Consider the following 25,569-nt stretch of genomic DNA (forward strand, 5'->3'; position numbering starts at 1 on the left):
TAAAAATGGAAAGAAACCCCACCCAAGCAAAACCTTTTTTTCCTCAGGACACTTTTTCAATTGGTTGTAGTCCATTGTGTGTGCTCAGAACTGGCAACTATAGAACAGGAAATTAAATGTCCCAAACCACTGACCCTCCAGAAACCAAAAATGAACACTGCTTCTTCCCATCTCCCCTGGTTGTACAGAACAGAATAGACAGGAAACTTTGCAGTGAATGGTGAATATCCAAGGAATTGGATTGCTTAAGGTATAACCACCCCCTCCCCTTCTCAATGTATTTCAGTGTGAGTTTAACCCTACAAACTAGTTTTGAAATATTTCCTCTTTGAGGCTAGCTTAAGGATTAAGTTGAGTCTGAACCTTTTTGAACTGCAGCTATTGAATTAAAGGGGGATCGATAAAACCTAGCAAACTCTAGGTTCACACAAGCATTGGAAGACTTCAACTGTACTACCTTCTTTTCTTCTCCTGCCATCCCAGTACCTTTCCATGTGGATTTATGTATGTGTGGCAGAAGTGAGTTGAACGTGTTCTCTGTAGTAATTTAATCACATGGGACGGTTATTGCTCTGGTACATGTGGACACTGTAGAGGATGCCAAACAGACTTGCACAGAATGAAGAGAATGAATGAACGAGATGTCAAGAAATCTGTAGAAGTAGAACAGGTTTTGATGAGCTTTAGAGTGCTTTGGCCTTTGAGCAAAAGAGTTTATATTTTCACACAGGAAAATAAGGTCAGTTTTGTTTTTGTTTTGGCAACACTGCAGGGTTGTTTTTTTGTTTATGCTTCCAGCCTAATATTTTCAACTTAGAGCCCTTCCTTCCAGTATAGAGATTCCTCTTACCCAGTAGGAACTGGGACCAGGGTGCAGGTCTGCTAACGAGCCAATTTGGGGCTCATCTCCCAGCACTGGAAAAAAATGGAATTGATTATGTCATTTGCATTGCGAAACTGTTTCGTAACACCAGAAGGCCCACATCTACGTTTTCAGAACTTGGCTACCCTCTATGACGTTGTTCGGAGCAAAGTTTGCTTTGGGAAGGCAAAGGAAGGAAGATTTGTTTCTTTCTCAGGGCTGAGTGCAGGGGTTCTACACCACAGCTGAAAGGGCATAGAGCTCTCAGGTACCTCCAAAGTTATCTTCAGGAAGTCCACCACCACCACAGCATCCCCCATAGACAGTTACTCAGTCTCTAATACCGCTGTACAAGATGTATTAGCACAGCACAAGGAAAGCAAGACGCAGATCCAGATAAGCACATGCAACTATTGAACCCAGGCAAGAAAGCACTCGATACTCTTCCTAAGCGCTGTTGAAACTGTTGGCCTGGCACACTGAGGAGGGATCCCAGGATGTCTGCCTCCTGCGCCACCACCAAGAGACAAGAACAGGAAACAGTCTTTGTAAGTCACTGACTACTTCTCCCTAGGAATGTTGAGTATAGATAAATATATATAATGTCATGTTTTATTTTTATTTTTTTAAAGAACTGCTTTTCAATAATGGCACTCTTCCTTTCCCTGCTCCCCTCACCCCCATCCCATAACAGCATGTCTTGAACATTTTTAATAGAAGGCATGGCTTCTTATGCAATTTATGTGAATGCTGCTGACTAAGCCACCTGCAAAAACAGGCGGGCATTATTTTTGTTTTGTTTCTTTAAAAGATTTTATATATATAGCTAAGGGGCATTAAGTGGAGAAGGGGGGGGGAAACCACCACGGAGCTTGGATTTTGAGAGAAAGCTTAGCCACTTCAGCGGTGGCAGAGCAGACGCCTTAGAGACAGGAGTTAGAGCAGGCATCCCCAAACTGTGGCCCTCCAGATGTTTTGGCCTCCAACTCCCATGATCCCTAGCTGACAGGACCAGTGGTTGGGGAAGATGGGAATTGTAGTCCAAAACATCTGGAGGGCCGAAGTTTGGGAATGCCTGAGTTAGAGGAAGCCCTACCTTAAGAAGCGCAGACTACTGCTGGCAGTGCCTTTGTTAGTATACTGTGTTGCCTGCATCATCTGTACGTGTGTAACTTTTTTTTCCTTTCGAAATGGGTCAACTGTAAAACATGTACAGTCTGTAAAGAATGGAATTAGTGAAAAAAGCTTACGTGGTAAAGTAAATAACATTTTTGCCATGCTGGTAATTTATTTTTACTACTGTTTCAACCCTATGACATTTTGTTGAAAATGTCACCTTCCTTCCAGCTTTTTTTTTAAAAAAAGCTCCTAAAGATATCTGTTCATGCGATACAAAATTATGTTAAGAGAAGCTATCGGAAATAAAACAGTCTCTGATGAAGTTGTTCCGGGGAGTTGAGTCGGTTTGTGTTCCTCATGCCCTCCTGTGGTACGTGGTAGCATTGCAGTGTGTAAACAAAGGCGGCAACTAATCTTTTAGGGAGGGATCTTATTTTTCAGCTGAGCAAGGGCTAAAGAGCTGAGCAACAGCTCTGCACAAATAAAAAGCTCTTTTAGCTTCTTTGCACTAGGGTGAACAGAGGGGCTTTTCCCGAGCACGTCTTCAACACAATTTACATGTTCACTACAATTTCCCCCTCTGTCTTAGCTTACCTGAGGGGATATGAACGAGCAGCAGAGAGATACGTATTGAGGGAGGAAGTTGTGTCTTCCTGCGACACGCTCTAGTTCACAGTGCAAGAAGAAAGGAATTTGCCTGTATTTCAACTCAGGCAGCTAATCGTGTTGGAACAGAAGCACCCACAACAATGCATCATGAGACGTCTTTACCCCAAGTACTTTTTGCAGGAGAGATTCCATTTCTAAATAAATTTCCTAACTGTAAAGCACTATAACAAACCTGCTTATTAAAAAGCAGGTAAAAGCGCTTGGGGAGGGTTTGCCGAGGGAGAGAACGAAATCCACTATCCTGGTATAAACTGTACCTCACTATTCTTTTGATCCTCAGAGTCCTGTGAAAAAGAAAAAGAAAACCAACACCCACAATCTTCAGGGGATACCCAACAGCATGATCTGTTAGTATTAGTAGTTTTTACACTTGGACCTATTTGTACTAGAACAGTGCTCAGGAAACAAGCTGAGGTGTTCCACAACAAGCTATGGAGATAGTCCAGCAAAGTTATTGGGAAAAGCTTCATTTATTTTCTTGTTTTAAATAAAATCCATTATTTTATAGGTAAGGCAGCTGGATTAGTCATTTCTGTTGAATAAAATATTTATAAATAAAGTTCTGACTTTGATCTTCAGACCTGGCTACTTCTTCCGGCCCATCTTTGGTGCCTTCTCAAGACCCTGGATGTATTTGCGAGGTATCTGGTAGTCCTCTGGAACAAAGGCAACATGTAATCAACCTGTACTTGACAACTCAAAAGCTTAACACAATAGGACTTGCAGCTTACTAAAATTCTAAAGCATTGTATACTTAGGGCACTCGCCTTACTAAAAAATATACTCCTGTGCATTTTTTAATCTATATATATATAAATGTAGGCATTGTGCACACGGATGTAACAACCTTTCGCCGTAACCGCTGAACCAAATTGCATCAAATTGGGGCAAAGCGTACCTTGCCCATCAGGGAGGGATCCGGCGTAATTCCCCCCCCAAAAAACCCACACCTTTCACACCTAAAATAATGATTAAACACAAAAAGTGGCACCCCTATTACACATCACCAGCAGAGGCTCTGAAGACTCCAGCAGCGAGGACAAATTGTTACATCACCAACCACCGGCCATTCCACCCCCATAGCCCAAGGACGGACCCCACCACCGCCACCCCCACGATCAAGGCCCTACCCCGACGTCCCCACCTCCGTGCCTGCCCCCAAAGGCCCCAACCCCCCGCCGCCCGAGAACCGAAAAACAGACAGGCCGCAAAACCTTAGAATAGCCTCCACCTTAGAAGAGCACATCTTAGAAACTGATCAGAATATTATAAAATCAATTTAGGGTGCAAGTAAAGCCCTATTGAATTCAATAGGATATGCTCCTGGGAAGATATTCCTAGGATTGCACTGTTAATCTAATAAGTGGCTAAACCTTCAAAACATAATAAATTATGTTATGAGTTTGCCATGGATGAGGGGTGGAGAACTTCAGGCCTGGAAGCCAAACTTCGTATGCTGGGCCTCAGCCCTTTCCCTAAGCTACACCTTCCATTAGTGCTTTGCCTGGCTGGTATATCACCCTGTGATAGTGCCTCTTCTGAGCCTGAATGGAGACTGTGTGTGTGTGTGTATGTGTGTGTGTGCGCGTGCGCATGCACATGTCCCAGCACCTGGCTTTTGCATTGCTGGAATATAGCCTAATGTGCAAAGGTATGTTCATTGCCCTTCCTGTTTTGGCCTCTGACTCCACCCACCACTGGTGTGCTGCCCCTGGCATAGATACTTACCCACCAGCAGCTTAGCAAGGTGGTGGATCTGATTGCCTTGTACCTGGACCTGTGCTCTGTCCTTTGCTCCCGGAAGTGTGGTGACAGTGGCACTGGCCTGAACTTTTTGCTGGAGAAAGTTGGCAACAGCCTGTGGGTCTAGCCCATACAGCTCAAGATTCTTAATGATGGTTACCTGCAAACCGAAAGGAAAGATGGTATTACTTTGTTGCACTAACATACGATGCTCAATCATTAGTGTGCAATTTTACTTTCGTACATTCTTACAGGCTATGTGTTATCAGCAAAGTTGTTTTCATACCGTAGGTCCTTTGCCTGTGCATCTTAATAATACCTATGCTTGACAATGAATAGGAGCAATGCATGTTTGACAGCAGGCATATTGCACAACCTATGTGATTTAAGTGAAAGGCATACATAAATGCAAGAGACTAACTGAAGCACTGGTTCATCCTGATTGGTGGTGGGGGAAAACAGTGTAGCAACAGACCAAATCTTAAATGATTACCGTGTTTCTCATATTATAAGACATGTCTTATATTTATTTTTTCCTCAAAAAAACACACTATGGCTTATTTTCAAGGGATGTCTTATTTTTTCCTCCTCCTCCTGCCGCGGCCGGCATTGCTGCTGCGCCTATCACTATGTCTTATTTTCGGGGTATGGCTTATATTCCTTGAATGCTTAAAAATCCTGCTATGGCTTATTTTATGGGTATGTCTTAAAATATGAGAAACAGGGTAGCTCATATGTTTTGCCCTAGTAGCTTAGGAGGAAGGGATGTTGGTTAGGAAAGCTGGAAGTGGGGATAAATGCTAGCAGTGGCCTGGTCAGATTCACACATCACCCATTAAGGCAAAAGCAAAAGGCCCAGGCCAAGAAGCTCCTACAGCGACCACCCCCCAACCAACCCACCCTTCTCTGAGGCAACTTCAGGATTTGCTTGCCCAAAGGGGAAGGGAGAAGAGCCCAAGCATGCTAGCTTCTGCCCCTGCGTTTTGAAGACAGCACCACCAGCTGACTACATTTTGAAACACTAATATAAATGAAAACTACTTTGCATTCCTTCAGAGAAAGGCAAAAGAAACACCAATGTTAAAACAGTGCAAGGGCCCATCCCACCTGACTCCCAACCCCTGGCTGAGTCATGGATCGCACTGGGCTGAATTATTCATCTCTACCTGAAAAAATGACAGCTTTGTATTGGGTTGGTTTATTCCTAGGGTCTACCTCTTGCACTCAAGCATGCCGGATACCATCAACACCCTGGACCACCACTGTCAAGCCCTAATGCTGCATCTGTGAGCTGCAAATAGTTCAGGCCCACACACGCACCATTAATAAAACTATTATTCCTGTGGAACTCCCATCAGATGTCAAGGAGATAAGTATACAACTTTTAGAAGACTTCTGAAGGCAGCCCTATATAGGGAGGATTTTAACGTCTGATGTTTTATTATGCTTTAATATTTGTTGGAAGCCACCCAGAGTGGCTGGGGCAATCCAGTCAGATGGGTGAGGTACAAATGAAATTAGTATTAGTAATTAGTATGCACACACAGGGAACAAAAAGCTGCTAATGACCCAGGTACTCTTCCATGCAGCTCTTCCCCACAGTCTGTTTTGGCCTCTTCTACTGCACTGCTTGGCTGCTCCTCTGGAATAGGGATACACATCCAAGAGGGCAACACTCATATTAAGTTGCCTTCTATCGCTTCAGACTATTACTCTATCTAGGTCAGTAGCATCTACTCTGACTGTGGGCAGCTCTCTAGTGCCTCACTCGGAGACCTTGCCCATCACCTGCTATCTGATCCTCTCCACTGGAGCTGCCAGAGACTGAACCTCAAGAATTTTTGCAAGTGAAACATGTGCTGCACTCAAGCTATTGTTCCTCCCTTAGGTCTGCAACATGTGCCTTCCATCTTCCCGGGGGAAGCACTTCGGTAACACGCTTTCGGAAGTCTCTGTGCAATGTATATCCGACCCAGCTGCCAGCAGGTGCTTCCTACTATCCTCCTGAACTAGGGCCAACAGATATCAGATAAGCTCTATACTGAGAACTTCAGTTTATCTCCTGATCTGGCCTTCTCCGCCCTGCCCTCTTCACCCCCGGGTGGTTGAAATAAATTACAAACCATGCACCAGTGGCATTGTATGGTGTCAGTGTAACGTCTGGAACTTATACCTGATCCCCAGGGGTGCAGAGAGGAGGTAGGGCTATGACTTAAGCCCAGGAATGCTCAGCTGTACAGGCGGCACATGCTAGCCCAGTTGTCAATTGCTTTCTGTGGCAATAACTGCAGCTCTGGTAGTTATAAACAGCCTTCCCCACTCTCCATGCACTGAAGACTTCTTTTTTCCTTGCCCTTACCTTTTTATTGCACGCTCTTTGTGCTATGTTTATATCAATGGGATCATTGTTTCCTTTCCTCACGATGGGGTCATGTCCAAAAAAAGTCACCTGATGGAAGGGCTGTAGCTTATCCAGACACCTGCCACAAAAGCAGTGCTAAGATTAAGCTTATCCAGGACAACACAGAGGGATGGCAGCTTTCTGATTTAGCTATTCCTGCTATACTTAAGTATCAAGTACATCTATTCAAAGACTCAATCTGATACAGCTTGCCTTTATCCACCTCAGGGTTTTATTTATTTGAGTTTAAATTATTCTTCCCAATGGAGCCCAGAGTGGGAATCATATCCATCATTTTTTAAAAGTATTCTAAAAACAGTTACAGTTAACTTAAGAATGTAAGAAAGAACTGTTATAGACAACTGCCAGGAGCAGTATTCTTCAGCCACCAAATGCCTGGGTGAAAGGTTGGTTAATAATGATGGAGGCTGATTTGTATCCCATGTGTAGGATGTATACTAGACAGCCATAGAGAGACCGAAAGGATATTAATTATACTTCATCTAGCAGCCTTCATCTATGTGATACATGATGCTATTCCGTAACAGGGTTATTCTGGGAAAATCTCTACTTAAAGTACTATCAATATTATGTCTTAAAAGGTTTTTGTGATTACAGACGACACTGCCAGACAGACATAGTTATGTTATTATCTTTGTACCTCTCCTAATTCCAAAGACTTTAAAAAAAGAAAATATAGTATTATGATCCTCAAGGTAACAAAAGAGAATGGGGAGTTTTAGAAGGTCCCAAAGCCAAGCTTGTTGTGTTTACTTTTACGGTGGCCATGCCTGCACATCATGGGAAGCAAATTACAGTCCTACCTCGGTTTAAGTACGCCTCGGTTTGAGTACTTTCAGTTTAAGTACTCCGCGGACCCGTCTGGAATGGATTAATCCATTTTCCATTACTTTCAATGGGAAAGTTCGCTTCAGGTTAAGTACGCTTCAGGTTAAGTACAGACTTCCGGAACCAATTGTGTACTTAAACCGAGGTACCACTGTATAAACCATGGCTTACCAGAACAAGCAGCTGCTCACTTGCTCCCACTTTATTCTGACCCACCTGGAGCCAGGAAAAAGAAACTGTGAGGTGAGGCTTAGCATTACCTGCGAACCAGGACTCAGGGTTAGTTTCTGTCCCCATGAAGCCAAGGTTGGTTCTTGGTCTGTGGCTCGTCATTTGTTTGGGGAGAGAAACTGCAAATATTGGTTCGCATGGAACACTAAGCAGAAGGTGTGGGGGGGAACCTGAGGGGCCTAGAGTCAGAGAAATAAGTGCACAATTCACTTTTGCACGGTTTAAACAGACACTCGCATCCATGCAAGCAAAAGTCACTATCAGCATTCAAGGACATGTTCCAGCCAAGCAAAAACACTTGGGAGTGTGAAGGAGCAACAGTGAAGGGTGTGGGCTGAAGGAGGGAGGGTGCTCTGGAGTCCTCAGGGCTACATTTGGCCCCCATGCCTGATGTTCCTCACCTAAGCACTAAGCCTGTACAGTATGTTTCTCTCTTGGCTGAAGAGTGAGTGGAGAAAGGCAAGGGGTCACTGAACAGCATGCAGTAATCCATAAGCTATGGTTTACCATGATGTGCAAATCAGGCTACTGTGTCATAAAATTCCAGTCCGCTTCCATAACACAAAGCAACATAGCACTAGACCTTAGTGACAATTTTAACCTTTGAATGGTTTGGGCTTAGCCTCCTTTTGCAAACATTAAAAATACCATAATACATAGTGGCCTGCATTATAGGAAATATTGAGGCAAGTATATGAAGCAGCAGTAGGAATCACTCCCCCCTCACCTGCTCAGGAGAGTGTCCCAGCTAAGCTTTGAAATTTCATGCTGCTCAGATTTGTCCAACAGACAATCGCACAAGATAGGATTCACCTTTATAAAGCTGTAACAAAGTAAGGCAGATTTAAAAGTCTGTTCTCAGCATGATCACCTCATCACCTGAACTGGAAATGCATCAACATCAAGAACATGTAGCCCTCTACAGATTATAAAGATTATGTTTGTCTCTTTACCACTTTGTTGTTAAAAGGTACAAAAGGATTTCCAAAAGTCACACTGCACTTGCACTATTATATAGTAAGTTGGGTGCTAAAAACCTTACTTGATTGCTGAAAACTTGAGAAGGGATTATGTAAAACAACATGTCCTCTTTGCTTGTAAATTATGTCTGAATATGTTGCTTATCAAGTGCTGTTTTTGCATGTACGTCTCTTAAAGATAATTTAATGTTTAAAAATTATTTGCCCAGTTAATCAAAGGTCACCTGTTACCTGATCAAAACTTCTAAAGATTAAGCTAACAGATCAACCTACAGAACCACATCACTAAAAAAAGTGATATGATTAATCAACTAAGATGTCTTTAATCTTGTGGCACTCCTAAATTAGCCACAAGATCATCTTACCCCACATGTGCCCTCTTGAATGCTTCAATCAGTGGAATTGGCACTCTACAAATGCCACATAATACCCACTCCACATTTGTAAGAACTTGATCATTTAGTGGCGGCACCTGCACTTTGGAACTCCCTGCCTATTGATAGCAAGCAGGTGCCTTCACTGCATTCTTTTAGCACCTGCTAAAAACATTATTGTTTAGGCAAGTCTACCTAGATGCTTATCTACTTGCACTTTGATGTGCTTTCGAACTGCTAGGTGGGCAGGAGCTGGGACCGAGCAACGGGAGCTCACCCCGTTGCAGGGATTCGAACTGCCGACCTTCTGATCAGCAAGCCCTAGACTCTGTAGTTTAACCCACAGCGCCACCTGGGTCCCTATCTACATCAAAGTGCAAGTAGATAAATAGGAACCGCTCCAGCGGGAAGGTAAACGGCGTTTCCATGCGCTGCTCTGGTTCGCCAGAAGCAGCTTTGTCATGCTGGCCACATGACCCGGAAGCTGTCTGCGGACAAACGCTGGCTCCCTCGGCCTATAGAGCGAGATGAGCGCCGCAACCCTAGAGTCGGACACGACTGGACCTGATGGTCAGGGGCCCCTTTACCTTTACCTTTTTTACCTAGATGCTTAGAAAGTTAATGTGAATCCTAACTGGTTTTAGTATTCAAACTTCTTGTTAAACTATTGTGGTACAATTTTCCTGATTGGGGTGGGGAGGGGAGTTTCAATCAAGTGGTGTATACATTCTATGAAATAAATAACAAAATAAATCAGGAAATGAACACTAGTTTAAAATTCTTTTAGGCACGATATATGGGATACACCTGCACAAGTCCTGTCTGTCTGTGTCTGTGTGTGTGTGTTTGCACACCAACACTTGTTGAGGATGGACATACATTTGAGCACAATCAACACTGCACTTGGGCCCATCTATACTGCAGAGGTATATATAAGAGAGGGACCAGGACAGGGTGCATGGTCCATCTGACCTGAGTGTTCATACAGGGAGTGTTCATAAAGGGACTTGTGATAGGAAAGAGTGCTTGCCCTTTCTAGTAGCATTTCCCACATGTATCAGCTTAGTGCTGTAATGGTGAACCACGAGCATGGGAAACTACTGTGCAAAATCATGGCTGCAGTTATCCCTTGCTATCAGTACAGAGCAAGGAGAGTAGTGTTGCAATCTCCCTACTAAGCAAGCTTTGGTTTTACATACTTTTTGTTTGTTTCATCAACCAACTCATTAAGCTTCACGTAGTTGATAACAGCACTTCTCACTTCACTGCTGGACAGGGTGTCGCCTTTCCTGGAGGAAAATTGAATCTTTGTTACTTGCTAGGTTGCACTACGGAAGGAACAGCAAATGATCAGCTTTTGCAAATTGGCTATTTTAAGTGGGGGAAACACTCCAGTAAGGAAGCTGTTCCCTTCGTTTAGAACACCACTACCACCATACAGGAGAAATGATCCAACCAAACCAAACTGTTGAACTCAACACCCAGAAACATTCGTGTTTTCAGATTCATTTATTTTTCTGCTGGGCAGGCTATTCACTCTGAAGTCTGCTACACACACACACACACACATACACCTTTAAGGACTTCCTTGGCCCATCATGTTCTGCAAGCAACAACAAGAGCAACAACGTAGGGAACAAGTCAAGTGGTTCATTTTCTTATATTACTTACTTATATCCAGATTCTTGGAATAAGGGAGCCATTTTGGATGAGATGCCATAGAGTGGTATGATTTCAGGACAGTGATACGGCTGTTCTCCATCACCACTTCTGCTATCCTGGACAGACAATTCAGATGCTGCTATTTCAATAGGTACTACAAAAGACCTAATGCTGAAAAGCAAAATATTTCACAGAGTTTACTACCATTTCGTCATGAGGGCTATTCCCGTTCATGACTGAGAAACAAATGAGTATAGTGTTGCGTCCTTGTCATTTCCTAGCACATAAGCACCCAAGACCAGGCATCCCCAAACTTCGGCCCTCCAGATGTTTTGGACTACAATTCCCATAATCCCTGACCACTGGTCCTGTTAGCTAGGGATCATGGGAGTTGTAGGCCAAAACATCTGGAGGGCCGCAGTTTGGGGATGCCTGCCCAAGACCATTCCTCTCATTGCAATAACACTGTGCAAAATCCCTCAACACGTTTGCTTACACAAAGTGGAAGCACATTTCTGCCTCTGCTTCAAGCTGGTCCACGGAACAGATCATCATCTTGAAGCCATATGCTCCAGCAGTCACCTAGTGTTCAATACTGGAATGATGTGGCACAATATGGTGTCTTGGTCTGGCCTCCCATCCTACTCTATGCTGCAGGGCTTCCAGCATGAGAGGCAATGTAGCATAATGGTTAGTGTGTTGGACTAGGACCTGGGAAAGCAGGGTTCAAATCCCCACTCAGGCATGAAGCTCACTGGGTGACCTTGGGCCAGTCACCATCTCTTAGCCTAAGCTATTTCACAGGTGAAGGATGAAAAGAGGAGAACCATGTTTACCACTTTGAGATCCTTGGACGATAAAGGTGATATATAAATGTAATAAATAAATAAAGCCACAAACCCAGGGCAGAGAATTAGCTCACAACCCCAACCTTCTTAGCAGCAAATGAATATAACTGATAGCTTAGAGTGAGTATCCCTGTATGTGTTCTAATATGCACAGAGGAGCCATGCAAGGACATAAGAGTGCCAGGTACATTGTGCAAAAGGGAAGGCAGAGTTGGAAACTGTTTTTCAGCCTGCGGGCCACAGTTCCTTCTGGGAAACCTTCCAAAGGCCACTTCCCAGGGGTAGGTGGGGTCTGAGGCGAAAGTGGGTGGAAATTGTACCTTTGTAGAGTAGGCTAGTTTCTACATTCTACATTCTACAGTACGTTTCCGAACACAATTCAAAGTGTTGGTGCTGACCTTTAAAGCCCTAAATGGCCTCGGTCCAGTATACCTGAAGGAGCGTCTCCACCTCCATCATTCTGCCCGGACACTGAGGTCCAGCACCGAGGGCCTTCTGGCGGTTCCCTCGTTGCAAGAAGCCAAGTTGCAGGGAACTAGGCAGAGGGCCTTCTCGGTGGTGGTGCCTACCCTGTGGAATGCCCTCCCAACAGATGTCAAAAAGGAAAACAACTACCAGACTTTTAGGAGACATCTGAAGGCAGCCCTGTTCAGGGAGGCTTTTGATGTTTAGTAGATTATTGTGTTTTATTCTTCTGTTGGAAGCCACCCAGAGTGGCTGGGGAGACCCGGCCAGATGGGCGGGGTATAAATAAATTATTATTATTATTATTATTATTATTATTATTATTACATACGCTTGTGCACCCATCTCAATCCTCCATCCAGATAAGCAAGAGGCATTCCAGCCAGGAAAGAAGAAATAGTGTGAATCATGACCCGTAGAGGATGTGACTTGGGGAGCGTTCCAAGGGCAAAACAGACAGACCTGGGCAGCTGCATCTGGCCCCCTGGGCTTGAGGTTCCCTACCCCAAGGAAATGGATTACACGTACCCAGGTCAATCTGATACTGGCCAGGGGCAAATGGACAGCAAAACATCAACTAGCAATGGCAGTCCTTCTGAAAGTTCTCTGAATAATCCTAAAGCAAGCCAAACAGAGCACCCTAGACCTGGCCTCCAAAGAAGCCAATCTCCGGAGGAGAGAAAGCGTGGAGAAACGATCCAAAGTCTTAGGTGTCTCTCTGGGCTAAGTTCCTATGCAGACCTAAACTAAAGCCCACCCGCCCCCACACACTCTGCCAAGCCTTCTCGACATCACAAGTGCCCATTGTGACAGAGGAAAGGCACAGCCCTGCCTGTTCCAGCAGATAACAGCAGGAACCTCGCCGTCCAATCTACCAAGGAGGCACACAAATAAGACCTTGTAAAAGATACTGTAAAATGCGAGCTTCACAATGCTATGTGTATGTGACATCATAGATGGGCGGGGGAGGAGACAGTGTGGAACCCCCCCGAGGGAACGAAGCCCAGCAGCCCAGCAGCAAGGAGCGGAGCCCAGACATGGTCCCCAAGGAGAAGGGAGACGACGGGCTGCAGTGCATCTTAATTACCACCAGAGCGTCACCACTTCTGGTGGAAGTTGGAGGGAGGCTGGCAAAGCGAGCATGGGCAGCGGCAGGCAGAGAGGACAGGTAAGCACAGCCAGTCCAAATTTTTATGTGGAGTTGGAGTGGGACTTCTGTGTGGGGTAGGAAGGGGACAGAGCAGGACGGGCCTGTAAGCCCCAACAGTCCCAGCAAGCAACTCCTCCCCTTTCCTTTGCCATTGTTCTGCATCCTTTCTCATTCCTAATACTTCAGTATCTACAGGTCTGCTGACAATGCAGCCACAGGTCAAGGGGGTGGGCCCTTCCAGAGGCAATGGTAACTATAGTGGTAATAAACTGTCACTCTGGATACGATAAACAGTTATGGAAGGAAAGTGGTTGGGATTGACAAAAACTCTTCAGTGCCTTCAACAAGTGAGCATCAAGGAGAGGTTTCCAAATGCAGCAGTAGAGAGAAGATGAAAGTATTGCTTGCTAATTGTCTCCCTGATATGGTGCACGTCTTAAGATAAGATAAGATAAGATATCTTTATTGTCATTGTCCCTTTGCAGAAACAACGAAATTACTTGGTTGCTACATCCACTCAGATAAAGCATTCCGCATAATCCAAAATTACAAAACCTAATTAAAAACAGTAAATATAATACAAAATAACAAGTAAAATAAGATGACTTCAAAGTCCAGACTTAAAAGGCACAAGAGTCCTAATTAGGCCTGCAGTGGTCAAAGCGGTTATGCCAGGGGTTGCCAACACATATGCCCACAGACGCCTTCCCTGGCACCCACATCCTTCACCTGCTGACATTAGGCTTGAAGGAAGCATTCTGCTTTTCCAGTTTGTGAATGTGCCTATGGGCCCCAAAGGTTTGGCAACCCCTGGGCTTTGCCATGCAGGCATTATCGTTGGGCTTCTTTCTTCTTTAGCAGCGAAATAGTATGACTCAAATCCTGAACTGTGGAAGACTGGAGCAATGGTAGAAACATTACAACTTTTTCTGAATAAGGAGAAACTAAACTGTAGCATTGGAGTTTGACAAGAAAGGGCAATTTGTTTTAGAAAAGTGTTCTGTATTTATGGACTTGCCAGTAAAGTAGTGAGTTTCTAACAGCTGGTGCAAACAATACCTTGGCTAAGTTTTAAAATGTTTGACAGTTAAGAAAACCAGGATCCTAGCCACAGCCTGGGTGATTAATGCAAGCTACTGCTGTGATGTCTCTGGAATTAGCTATTAACTCAGAGTTTAAGAACTGGCTTATTTAGGTTGCAACACTGGGAGTAAGTCCTACTGAATTCAAAAGGGCTTATTCCTGTTAGCTCCTTATAGGAGCAAGCGCCGCTGGAATCTACAGATTCTGCATTAAACCAGTAATGAAACACTCCATTTGTGCACAGCTTCCAGCGAGCAACCTCTTTTCATTATTGCGGATCTTAATATCTGTACTGATCAAAAGTAACATGAGAAGAAGCCTAAAGCATTAGGATACATGGCCAACGACCACTGATATTTTAGTCTCCATTAATGTCCTTAATGCCTTTCGCCAACTAACTTATTATCACATTATGTAATGATACACTGTTAGCGGGATATGATTCACCACCTGCAAAGTAGGGCTCACTAACAGCATGCCTTCAGAGGGGCTCACTGACAGCACACATCAACTTATTGGTGCCAAAAGTGAGCCTTGTCCACCTGCCAAATTGGCCTACGGGGGCTGAGGGAGGTAAGGATCCAGCTTGCTGGCTAGAAAGCATAACTTTACACCTTCATGCTTGCTTGCTTTGCTGCATGTATTTTCCCAAGCCATTAACACACACAAACACTCTGTTCCCTAATTGCCTCTGCTGTGGACTAACGCCATCCTCATTCCTATAGTGCTTCCCAGCAAACACCCCTCTCATCCGTGGAGCTTATTATTGAGCATGTTGGATTCTTGTAAGGTCATGCACATCTTTGCTCGTTAATAGATCTTTCTTGTACTGCTGTTTGTGGACAGCAGCATGTTTACATTTCTGCCTTCTCTAAATCAACTTGAGAGATAGCAGCTTATCTAGGATATTGCCTACAATTACACATCTTTTATATGAGAGATAAAATACCTTTCAGACCAGAGAAAAAGAGCAACATCTCTTCTAATTACAGTGGTACCTCTACTTACAAATAACTCTACTTACGACTGTTTCTACTTACGAACGGAGCTCCGTCCGCCATCTTGGATGCGGTTTAGATAGGATTTTTTCTACTTACGAATTTTTAGATAGGGTTGCTTCGACTTACGATTTTTTTCTTCCAATGCATTCCCATGGGATTTGACTTACAATTTTTTTCTACTTACGAATGTAATTCGTAAGTAGAGGTACCACTGTAGCTATTGTGCTCTTAAAGGCAGCTCAGCTCGTTAACGAGCATCATCACAGGAACAGAAACCCAAACCATCCATTTAGATCTTCTCCCTCAATATTTAGACTTTGTTTGCACAGAATTGAGATTCTCTTACCTTTCATGCCTCCAGTCCACATTCACAATGCTCTCTACTCCCTTATTCAGTTCCTTCACCTGGAGGATATTTTGTTGCTGCATTGACTGCAGGAACTTGGAGAGCTAGAAGAGACAGAGGCAGTTAAAACTGGAATACAAGCAGAGCAGCAGTCCTTAACAGTGCCTGTTGCAGTGACTGCTCCCCCCAAAGAGCAGTGAACGGGGGGGGGGAGCCAGTGGACTTACAGAGTTGACCATTGAATGGGGGTGGGGTGGAAAGAAGAGAAGTCCCAGCCTCCACAGTGCAGGTAGAGGCATGGGATATGTGTGCTTGCACAGAGAACGCAGCATCATGGTTCGCATAAGGTACTACAGGCCCGGGCCCTACCCCTTGCCACTCTCTGGCCAGTGCTCAGTGGCATCAGTGCAGGAGGTACAGCCGCCACGGGGCTCACTGTTGGGTACTGTTAAGAGTGAGACCACCAGGTGGATGAAGACCATCAAGTCACAGGAAAGCAACCTTCAGCTCCCTATGGAAGCTCAAGGAAACAGTCCGATTTGAAAGTGTAAGGTGGCATGGTGGGCTTGTAGCCAAGTTGGATGATCATTTTTAAGACAGATTAAAGGTATAAAAGACATGTGACAGGGTGCAATCTATAGTTCAAACTCTTTAGTAATATCCCCTGTATTACCTGAGAGGTTATGTCTTGAAATATGCAAAGCTTTTGTGGGCAATTTGTTAGTAACAGCATGTAATATTTTTTGCAATGCATTTTGGGGGGGGGGACACAATGGTTATCCACAGAGGACAAATGGCTGTGTAGAGTTTGGCAAACTATGCTAGATCTTTTGCAAATATGGAAAGGGACAAATTTGCCAGGACCATTTATTATGCACATGAAAAATGCAAAAAGCAGTATTCTGGTGTAATTTTTAAGGTAAGGTTTTGTTTGGAAATATATTATGTTGTAATTAAAAAAAACTTAGTATGTTTTAATGATACCTGCATAGTGATATATACACACACACACACACACACAAATGCAATATTAGACCAGAATTTTACAGTAGTTCTCAAATTACTTACACTATAAAGTTACTGTCAGTCAGAACTAAAGGATAGGTACACTTAATCCTTTCAATAAATCCAGGTCTCTGTCTCTAAGGCTGCAATCCTATGCACACTTACTTCTAAGTAAACACTGTGTATATGACTGTGCTATTAACCAGCAAAATCATCTGAAGATTTCTCACACATCAAGGATCTACATGCACAAAGTGCCTTACAGAAAGGGGTCACAGCTTTGGGGCAGATGATCTGTGGTGTATGCAGAAAATCCCACATTCAAGCCAATGTTTCATTATTATTTCTTTCCTCAACCTTCCACGGTACAAAAAAGGACAACAACAACTACAGTACTCACTTTTTTGTAGCTTGATTTCTTTATGTCTAGTTGTTGACCTTGTGGACTGTTGGTAGATTGAAAAGAAAAGAAAAACAATTATATGCAAGAAACAAGAGGAATTAGGCCTCTCTCATTTTTGGTGACATTTAAGAAAAAACATGTTATGTTTCCAGGCTTCTCTAGCTAAAATATTCTTAAAACATGGGCACACAGATTGGAAAGAATTTAAATGTCATATAAAGAGAGCAAATGGTGCCTCCTTCTCCATCACAAATTCAAGCATAAGTACTTAAGAAGAATCTGCTGGATCAGGCCGATGGCCCATCTTGCCCAGCATCCTGTTCTCACAGTGGCCAGCCAGATGCCTGTGGGAAACCCGAAAGCAGAACCTGAGCACAAGCGCCCTCTCCCCTCCTAAGGTTTCCAGCAACTGGCATTCAGAAGCATTAGTGCCTCCGACTGTGGAGGCAGAGCTTAGCCATCATGGCTTGTAGACTTTGATAGCCTTATCCTCCATGAATCTGTTTAATCCTCTTTTAAAGAGGTGGCCATCACTGCTTCCTATGGGAGCAAGTTCTATAGTTTAACTATGGCATTTGTTTTATTTTCATTATGCTTTTACTGGAAGATAGCTTTAGCTCTTCCTTGTGAATCATCAAGAGACGGGGGAAAACAGAATACCCTGTTATGTGCAGTGAGCTTTTCAAAGTTAAATCACGTGAACAAAAGTTTAACCGGTGTCATATTTGGAGTATGCCTTAAAGCAGACTCTGACCCATGCAGTTTGCCTACGAGTTCTTATAGTGACAATGGCTGAGGCACAGAGTCCTGCGTACATGCAAGGCTTCTACTCCTGACTCTTGCGATCTTACTACACGTACCAACATGAGAACATGTAGTTGCGGAGAAAGGTGCTGGTCAGTAGAGGGAGCTCCGACTTCTTCACTTTACATTTTAAAGCGTGGAAAAAGCACTGGTGAAGCAATGCATCCATTTGCTCTAGAAGAAAATACAGAACTGTTTGTTCTCTACAAGCAATGCTATTTGTCTAGAAAAAGAGGTGTCAGAACTCACCATGAACGCATCCCTTGTTCTCTTATAATGGCAATGGGGCCCACCTGAGAGGTGCTGGGACCGAGTTTCGGTGAGTTCTAGCTTAAAAAATAGCCCTGCCCACGAGCCTCTGCACAGAATGCAACATGGCCTAGTTCACAATGTGTCACTGCCACCTTGTCTCAGCTCCTGCCTATGCCTACGAATTGTGTCAGTGTTGAAGAGGGAAACAATTTCAGTGCCCTGCAGCGTGGTCACAAGTTATACCACATACAAGCCATTTGGTGGCTTATCCCTCTTCTTTGTCTGTCACAAAAATATAGTCACATGAGGCAATAAATGAAAGGAAGAATGTTAAGTTCAGCATTGTCTCTACCAACATTCAATTTCAACAGAAGGAAGCTGACACACTAGCAGTGAGCACAGAGCTTAATGAAAGCTTCTTTCACATTACAAAGTTAGTAACAGGGTATAATGCCCTATACAGTGGTACCTCTAGTTATGAACTTAATTCATTCCAGAGGTCCATTCTTAACCCAAAACTGTTCTTAACTAGAGGCGTGCTTTCGCTAATGGGCCCTCTTGCTGTTGCTGCGCTGCTGGCACACGATTTCCGTTCTCATCCTGGGGCAAAGTTCTCAACTCAAGGTAACTCTTCCAGGTTAGCGGAGTTTGTAACCTGAAGCGTTTGCAATTTGAGGCATTTGTAACTCGAGGTACCACTGTACAAGCCATGGTGTGTGAAGGGGATACATTTGTTTGGATTTTGTTGCTTATATCACATGCCCCACCAGTGGATATGCTGCAGGGAATCATGCTTACACATGTGTCCTATAATCTACACACCTTCCACACCCACACCCGCATTAATCTCACACATTACATCAGGGATGTGCAGCCTACAGCCCTCCCAGACACTGTTGGACTTTAACTCCCATCAGCCCCAGCCAACATAGACAATGGTCATGGACAGTGGGAACTGTAGTCCATTGTTCATCTAAAATCAGGATAGAGGGGATGTGGTCCTTCAGATATTGCTGAAGGACCATCTCCCATCATCCCTGACCCTGGCCATCCTGGTTGAGGCTAATATGAGTCGAATTCCAAAGATTTCTGAAGGGCTACTGGTTCCCCATTCCTGCATTATAGGGCACACTGGAAATGCACAGAGTATATATGCTTAAGCTTGTATAAATGAGCAGTTCCGAGCAAAAGGTTGTTACTAGAACTGATCTAGAATCCCTGTATATAGCCCTATAATTTTACCTTGTGGACTCCTACTGTCTTCTGCCTCCTGAGAAACATCTACCGGGAGGTTGCCCTCTTCAGTAGTTTCAGCAGTACCATTTTCATTAGGTTCCTCTTTTTCTGTCATGTCCACACTCTGAATAGCATCTTCCATGCTTAGATTTCTAATCCCTGTCTGCAGGCATGGGTCAATAGGGTGGCTGTTTTCCTGTGATTCGCCTTCCCCTTCTCCAGCCTCTTGCTCCTCCTCTTCAGCATCCATCATCTCTGAAGACTCTGCTTCTAAGGGGACTATTGTTGGTGGACATGACTTGTCACCAAACTCCCTTTTTCAATTTAAAAAGAAACAACAAAAGCAAATGGCACAATAAGACTTGCTCCAAATTTCAATTTCAGCAAAACAGAAACTCAAAGCAAAAGGTCTAGACAGGGCCAGTTAAGCTATGAAGTCGTGGAGAACCATTTTCTTCACTGTAAAGATTATGAGTCAAACAATCTGGAAAAACTGATCACATCATCACATTTATTTAATGCTATTGCTGTGCTAGGGGTCAACTGACTGCCGTAACTACAGCAGGACCTTAATAGCACAATCTCTCTCAAGTCCATAAGCTGACTTTCAAGTAGTGTGTGGCCTTAAGTTATATTCATTCACTAAGAGTGTTTTTTAGGATGCACTATAGAAGAGTTCTCAGTGTCGCCACAACAAAAAGGGTTCAGAGTTTTCTGATTTGGTGCTGTGGAACTGAACAGTTTTTCTTAAGTGCTTGTCAAAATCATGCACCTACGCTTGGTTTCTATGCAAGGCTACTTGCATCCTTCTTATACTTTGCTCAGGGCTCCCCCTTCTCTAACCTGAGTCTTGGATTAGCATGGGGGCAAAGGCTAACCATGTGCTTTTCTCCTATTGTGTAAACGGTCAAATAGTTTTGGTGATACACCCACCATAAGTGATCCATATATGTATGCAGCACTGTGAAGCCTTTTCCTTTCATTCCAGCTTCGACCATCTCTGCAGAGGACATGGTAGCTATGCCAATGGCCACAGGGGCACTGAAAAGTAAAGAGAGTATAGCATAAAGCAAACAGCTAAATTCTTACTCCAACTAAAGCAGCTCCCAGCTAAGGAATCTCTCTCATTTCAGACATGACGACCAAACCATGGTTTGGCTGTGTTGAGAACATACTTAAGGCTCTTGAGCTCCCTCTTCTGCTTGCACACCACAGTTCAATCCTGTACTTCTTGGATTTTGGTTACCACTGTTTGCCATGATGCACTGTAAAGTCATAGATTTCCTCTAAACAAGAATTGTTCAAACCATGGTTTCCACTTCAGCTTTGGAAGCAAACAAGTTTGCCTGACTCAGCCATCCAAGCAAACTACGGTTACTGGAAAACAGTCTGTGTTCCAAAATATGCAAGAGAAGAAGGGAATACACAACCCTTAAGCATGTTCACGAAGAGCTGAGATGTCTGAACTGGCCAATGAATAATGCCCCACAATGCGTGAAAATCAACCCTGCTGCTGGAAGCCCCAAATTGTTATGGTGAATCCATAGAAGGCATACACTGTGGCACACAATCAGAGTCAAAATGAACAGGAGTCTCAGAAGGCATTCCTGTTGTTTTCTACTTGCCTTCTTTTGAAATCCAAAAGGGATGGGACAATCACACACCTCTCCATTCAGGCAAGCAAAGGCCAATGGCCCATTGTAGTCAGCCAAAGGCTCTCGAGAAGGGCATGGCTGATGAGGGGTGTGACCCAAAGTGGGGTGCAGCCTAAGGAAAATCCTGAAGGCCAGTATGACAGGCCTGGAGGGCCACATTTGGCTGATTTTCCCACCCTCAATTTCAGCTCTCAAAATGCATTCTAAGAACCCCTTCAGAAAGAGGTAAATCTTTTTAGCATTAGCCTTCAGGAGAAATCATACCTGTTTCCCACCAAGGTGATGGCACAGAGAGTACCCCGATCTACCTGAGGAAGACCATAAGAGGGCACTACAACCCCTGGAAGCATTAGATCTGTGGAAAAGACCCTATATTAGAATCTTAACAAAATCTTAAAGACACCAGTGGCTTCAAACCTTGTCCCCCACTGCTCTTTTAAAAAACAAAAACTGACAAAAATACTGCTGTCAATGTCTACATGAAACAAGGGATTCTCCTGGATGGCTTCAAACCTTGGCCCCAATTGCCAGTGCAGCTCCAATCAGCCCTGCTACCATCAATTCTGCCGCTACAAAGCCAAAATGTATCAACTAAAATGTCAATTGTTGTTGTTGTTGTTTAGTCGTTTAGTCGTGTCCGACTCTTCGTGACCCCATGGACCATAGCACGCCAGGCACTCCTGTCTTCCACTGCCTCCCGCAGTTTGGCCAAACTCAATGTCAATTACACATTAGTTATAAATCACAACTTTTTCTTGAGTTTGGAACATTTTTATTATAAACTAGGACTGAGAGATATAATACTGGCTTTCTACTTCAGGCAGTAATAAAACTGTCTGTGTTTTTTTAAACAAAATATTTAACAAACAGGTAAAAGGCCTGCAAGGTTAGAAAAAGTTTTGCTGGGTGTCTAAAAGAGTTGCTTAGAGGCATTCCATAAGCAGAGCACTACAGCTCTGGAGGCACTTTCTCCCTGGTTGCCACCCTCTTCATCTCTGATGGCAGAGGTACCCAAAGAAGAGCCTCAGAGGGAGATTCTAACATTCAAGCAGACCAGGCTTTATTTAGACATGATTTTCCTTCCTAATAGGAAAAAAAAACCTTGAATACCTCAGTTTAAACTGTCATGTCAATGACAAAATCAATTTATTTACCTGGAAATAAACCTCACTGCCTTTCAAAGGATCTTACATCCAAGCAGCATGCTTAGGACTACAATATAACAAGCCCAATCATGAGAACCAGCTCCACAACAAGGCAAATGTGTGGTGCCATGCAAAGTGGCTTTGAGATCCATTCCCTTACCTGCTCCTCCTGCTAGTTTGTGCAACACAGGTGGCCATGTGGAAAAGGCGGGGAGAAGGTGAGGATGAGACCACAGGGTGTACACTGTTCCAAAAAGAAAACAAAATGCTTGTGGAATTCCAGCATGACACACATTACCTGCCTCCATTTCTCAGAACTGATAACCATTAATCTGAATTTAAAATTAGGAAGTGGAGCCTGAAACAAAATATTTGCAGTGTAGAGTGCTCCTGCTCAGGATTCTAGCCAGGATTCATTTTTCAGGATACTCCATGCTGTTCCCCTCCCCACCTTATTTTCTATTACCCTCCCCTCCCACTGCCAACAATCAAGACAGCACTCCATGGCATCTCAGTGCAAGTAATTCCCATTGGACTGTTCCCCTTTCCCTTGGGTTTTCCTCCCTTATGTTAGTTTTAACTTCCAAAGCTTAGGGGGGTCCCCCAAGTCTGTTGATATCTCCCTCTTGTGCATGGGGGGGTGCCATTTTGGCTCCATAAGCAATGGCACACACAGCCTCAACACTGGAATTTTTTCTTTACTAAAAAGTATTTGTATTTTTTCAGCCAGGAAAAAATCCCAGACTGGCTTACACACATAAATAATAAGACAGACATAGGAGCAATGGTGGTGAGGAACCAGAACACACAACCCAGCTTCTGTTTCAAGATACTTAAACCAAACATGTAAAAATGATGTGCAGTGAGAAGATAGTTCAGACACAGTAATCTTCGGCCAGTAATCCATGGTTTTTCTGCCTGAGAACAAGCTGTGTGCCTGTGCACTCCTTTCTCGATCCTCTGCTCGGAGGCCAGTATTAAATTGAACATAGCAGGAATTGTACACCAGCTGCTGCACTCATAATTCTTTCTGAACAACCAAGGCTGGAAAGCAGAATCTTGGCTGTGCAAAAGTTAAAGAAGAGGGGCCTCTGCCTGCCACCCCATAGCATGAACTACATGAGCCCTATTTTCGGGCATTCACTATCCAGCTTAACTGAAAACATGAGGCGGTCAGCTCAGGCTAGCTCCCCTCCCCTCACTATTCCTGCCACCCTCCACAAATTCAAGGGTGATTATCTGTAGAAAGGAAACCACTCTGATTCTTCAGGATTCTACACTGTGCAGAAAGCCTCTGCTAGTATAGACTGTCTGCAATGGATAGGCTATTGTCTTTGAAATTGTGGAGTGAGATATAGAGATAGAGGGGTTCGCATCCACTCTCCCACTCCCCTCATGTTCATTTTAGCGAAATAGTGAATGCCTAGACAGAGCTGTACTAGCAGTGTATGTTTCAGGGAGGGACAATTCATGAATCAAAGACAGTATGTTGCCTACCTCTGACTGAGCACATTTACACCATAACTGACACTCTTCTCATTTTATATACGGGAAATGGAGGCTTAATATTATTTTGCAACTTGTCCAAAGTGAAACATCAAATTAAACTCAAACCTCCCCAGACCCAGAACAGCAAACTGCCTGCAGAAACATATTTCTGTACCTGTTGGATACAGTCTCTTCTCCATTTCAAAAAGGACTGGTATTCTGCCATTAGCATAGACCGTGAGAGCATCTCCTTTGTGAGCATACAGTTTAACGACATTCAGCTCTTCTTTATTCGGCACAACTTCAGATAGCTGTTCAGATGTGAGGGTGGGAAAAGTTGCTGCGACATCATTTCGTAATTTCCTCCTGCAAGGTCAACGACACAATTCCATTATCTAAATGATTAAAATAAAATAAAATTTATTTTTTAAAAAATGGTGCCCAATTATCAAAGCCATTCCACTATCTTAAATCAGAAATGCCAGGATAATGCCCATGGGTGTATGAATGTCTGCAGAGGCCATCCCTGATGCCCACAATTCTCCTCCCCCAGCTGAAATTGATTTTTAAATAAACATTCCGTTGTACCCAATAGAACACTTTGGTCTATGTGTGTGGTGCCCATGACAAGTTTGTGATGGCAGTTTGCAAATTTGTCATTTAATATATTCTATTTTTGCTTGGTCTCAGTTTATTATGTATAGGGAAGTTTTTAATGTTTGGTGTTTTATTGTGCTTTTAATTCTGTTGGGAGCTGCCCAGAGTGGCTGCGGAAACCCAGCTAGATGGGCAGGGTATGAATAATAAATAATTATTAATAATTATTATTACAACTCTATTACTCTAAATCTTGGAGGAAGACACATATTCAAGTTTTAAAAGACCAAAACCTTTAAAAGACCTTCTAAATATGCATGCCAGAGAAATAAAACAGAGCAACTTATTTATATCCCAACTATCACTGTGAAGCCATAACCCAAGCACTAATTACAGATCAGCCATCAATCTCTGCATTTCACATGACGCATAAAATTAACACGTACATGTACAGAAATTGCACTTTGAGGGAGGCATAACTTGTCATTTTTTAAAGTGTATGTTTTCCGCTAAATGTAATTTTAGGCAGCATCCTGTAAATCTTCATCATGCTTGGTTAGAAAGCATGGCTATTTACAACCAGGGCCAGTGCTACCACTAGGCCAGCTGCAACCACCTAGGACACAGGCCTCAGAGAAGTGCAGTACTGACCTTTGAAGGGCAGTTTTATTCACAAGATTATTCGAAATAATTTATGTGCTAAAACATCTTACTTGAGAAAGATAATGAAAAATTGTTGTATTACTCAACCTTGCCATTTGAAATAAATTTAGCAGTTTCGAGTTTTGTACTTTTCATTTTTTTTCTATAAGGCATCTATTTTTGAAAAGTGAAGTTAATTATTTTATTTTTTTCTGGGGTATTGCAAGCAGTGAGCGTTGTCTAAGGCGCAAAACAGCCTGGCACCGGCACTGTTTACAACGGATTAACGACCAAGGTAAATGCCTTGAAGGAAAAGGAAACAAGACAAACTTACCTATCAGACCCTTTGATAGCAGTGTTGGATTTAACTCTGAAAGCTTTAGCAAACATGGCCAAAGAAACCCCAAGGCTTCCGTTCTGGCAGGTAAAGAAATATCGTGGTTTACTGTCCAGTGGGGCGTAGGGAACGCCTTAGAAAACAACACCCATTAAAGCAGCACTTTATCAGAGAGCGGCCATAGCGTTGGTGCCGCAGCAAAATGAGTCCGTGGGGCAACAG

At 43.5% G+C, this 25,569-nt stretch overlaps 1 protein-coding gene across 2 annotated transcripts; it reads right to left on the reverse strand.

The window, feature by feature from the left end:
* Window positions 1-51: 51 nt before the first annotated feature.
* On the reverse strand, window positions 52-25,569 carry EIF2D (eukaryotic translation initiation factor 2D). 2 transcript variants are annotated; one of them, XM_035123667.2, is made up of 15 exons: window positions 25,345-25,569; window positions 23,947-24,137; window positions 22,444-22,527; window positions 21,403-21,493; window positions 20,417-20,524; window positions 19,490-19,797; window positions 18,052-18,169; window positions 17,189-17,234; window positions 15,784-15,887; window positions 10,900-11,061; window positions 10,428-10,517; window positions 8,602-8,697; window positions 6,753-6,873; window positions 4,379-4,553; window positions 52-3,306 (listed from the first exon to the last, which is right to left on the reverse strand). In XM_035123667.2, the coding sequence occupies exons 1-15, from the start codon at window positions 25,398-25,400 to the stop codon at window positions 3,236-3,238; spliced, it is 1,821 nt and encodes a 606-aa protein (XP_034979558.2). In that variant the 5' UTR covers window positions 25,401-25,569; the 3' UTR covers window positions 52-3,235. The 2 variants fall into 2 exon arrangements, with proteins under 2 accessions (XP_034979558.2, XP_034979559.2); XM_035123668.2 differs by having other exon boundaries at window positions 23,947-24,166; window positions 25,345-25,563.

Source organism: Zootoca vivipara, chromosome 7, assembly GCF_963506605.1.
Source record: "Zootoca vivipara chromosome 7, rZooViv1.1, whole genome shotgun sequence".
In the NCBI taxonomy this organism is placed as follows: Eukaryota; Metazoa; Chordata; class Lepidosauria; order Squamata; family Lacertidae; genus Zootoca; species Zootoca vivipara.

What these genes read in the sequence shown, in the direction of transcription:
- EIF2D (XM_035123667.2), bottom strand. Translation starts at nt 25,400, where the DNA reads ATGTTTGCTAAAGCTTTCAGAGTTAAATCCAACACTGCTATCAAAGGG. An exon ending in GCTATCAAAGGGTCTGATAG is followed by an intron (nt 24,138 to 25,344) that starts GTAAGTTTGTCT and finishes TTGACCTTGCAG; the next exon opens with GAGGAAATTACGAAATGATG. An exon ending in ATCACCTTGGTGGGAAACAG is followed by an intron (nt 20,525 to 21,402) that starts GTATGATTTCTC and finishes TTTACTTTTCAG; the next exon opens with TGCCCCTGTGGCCATTGGCA.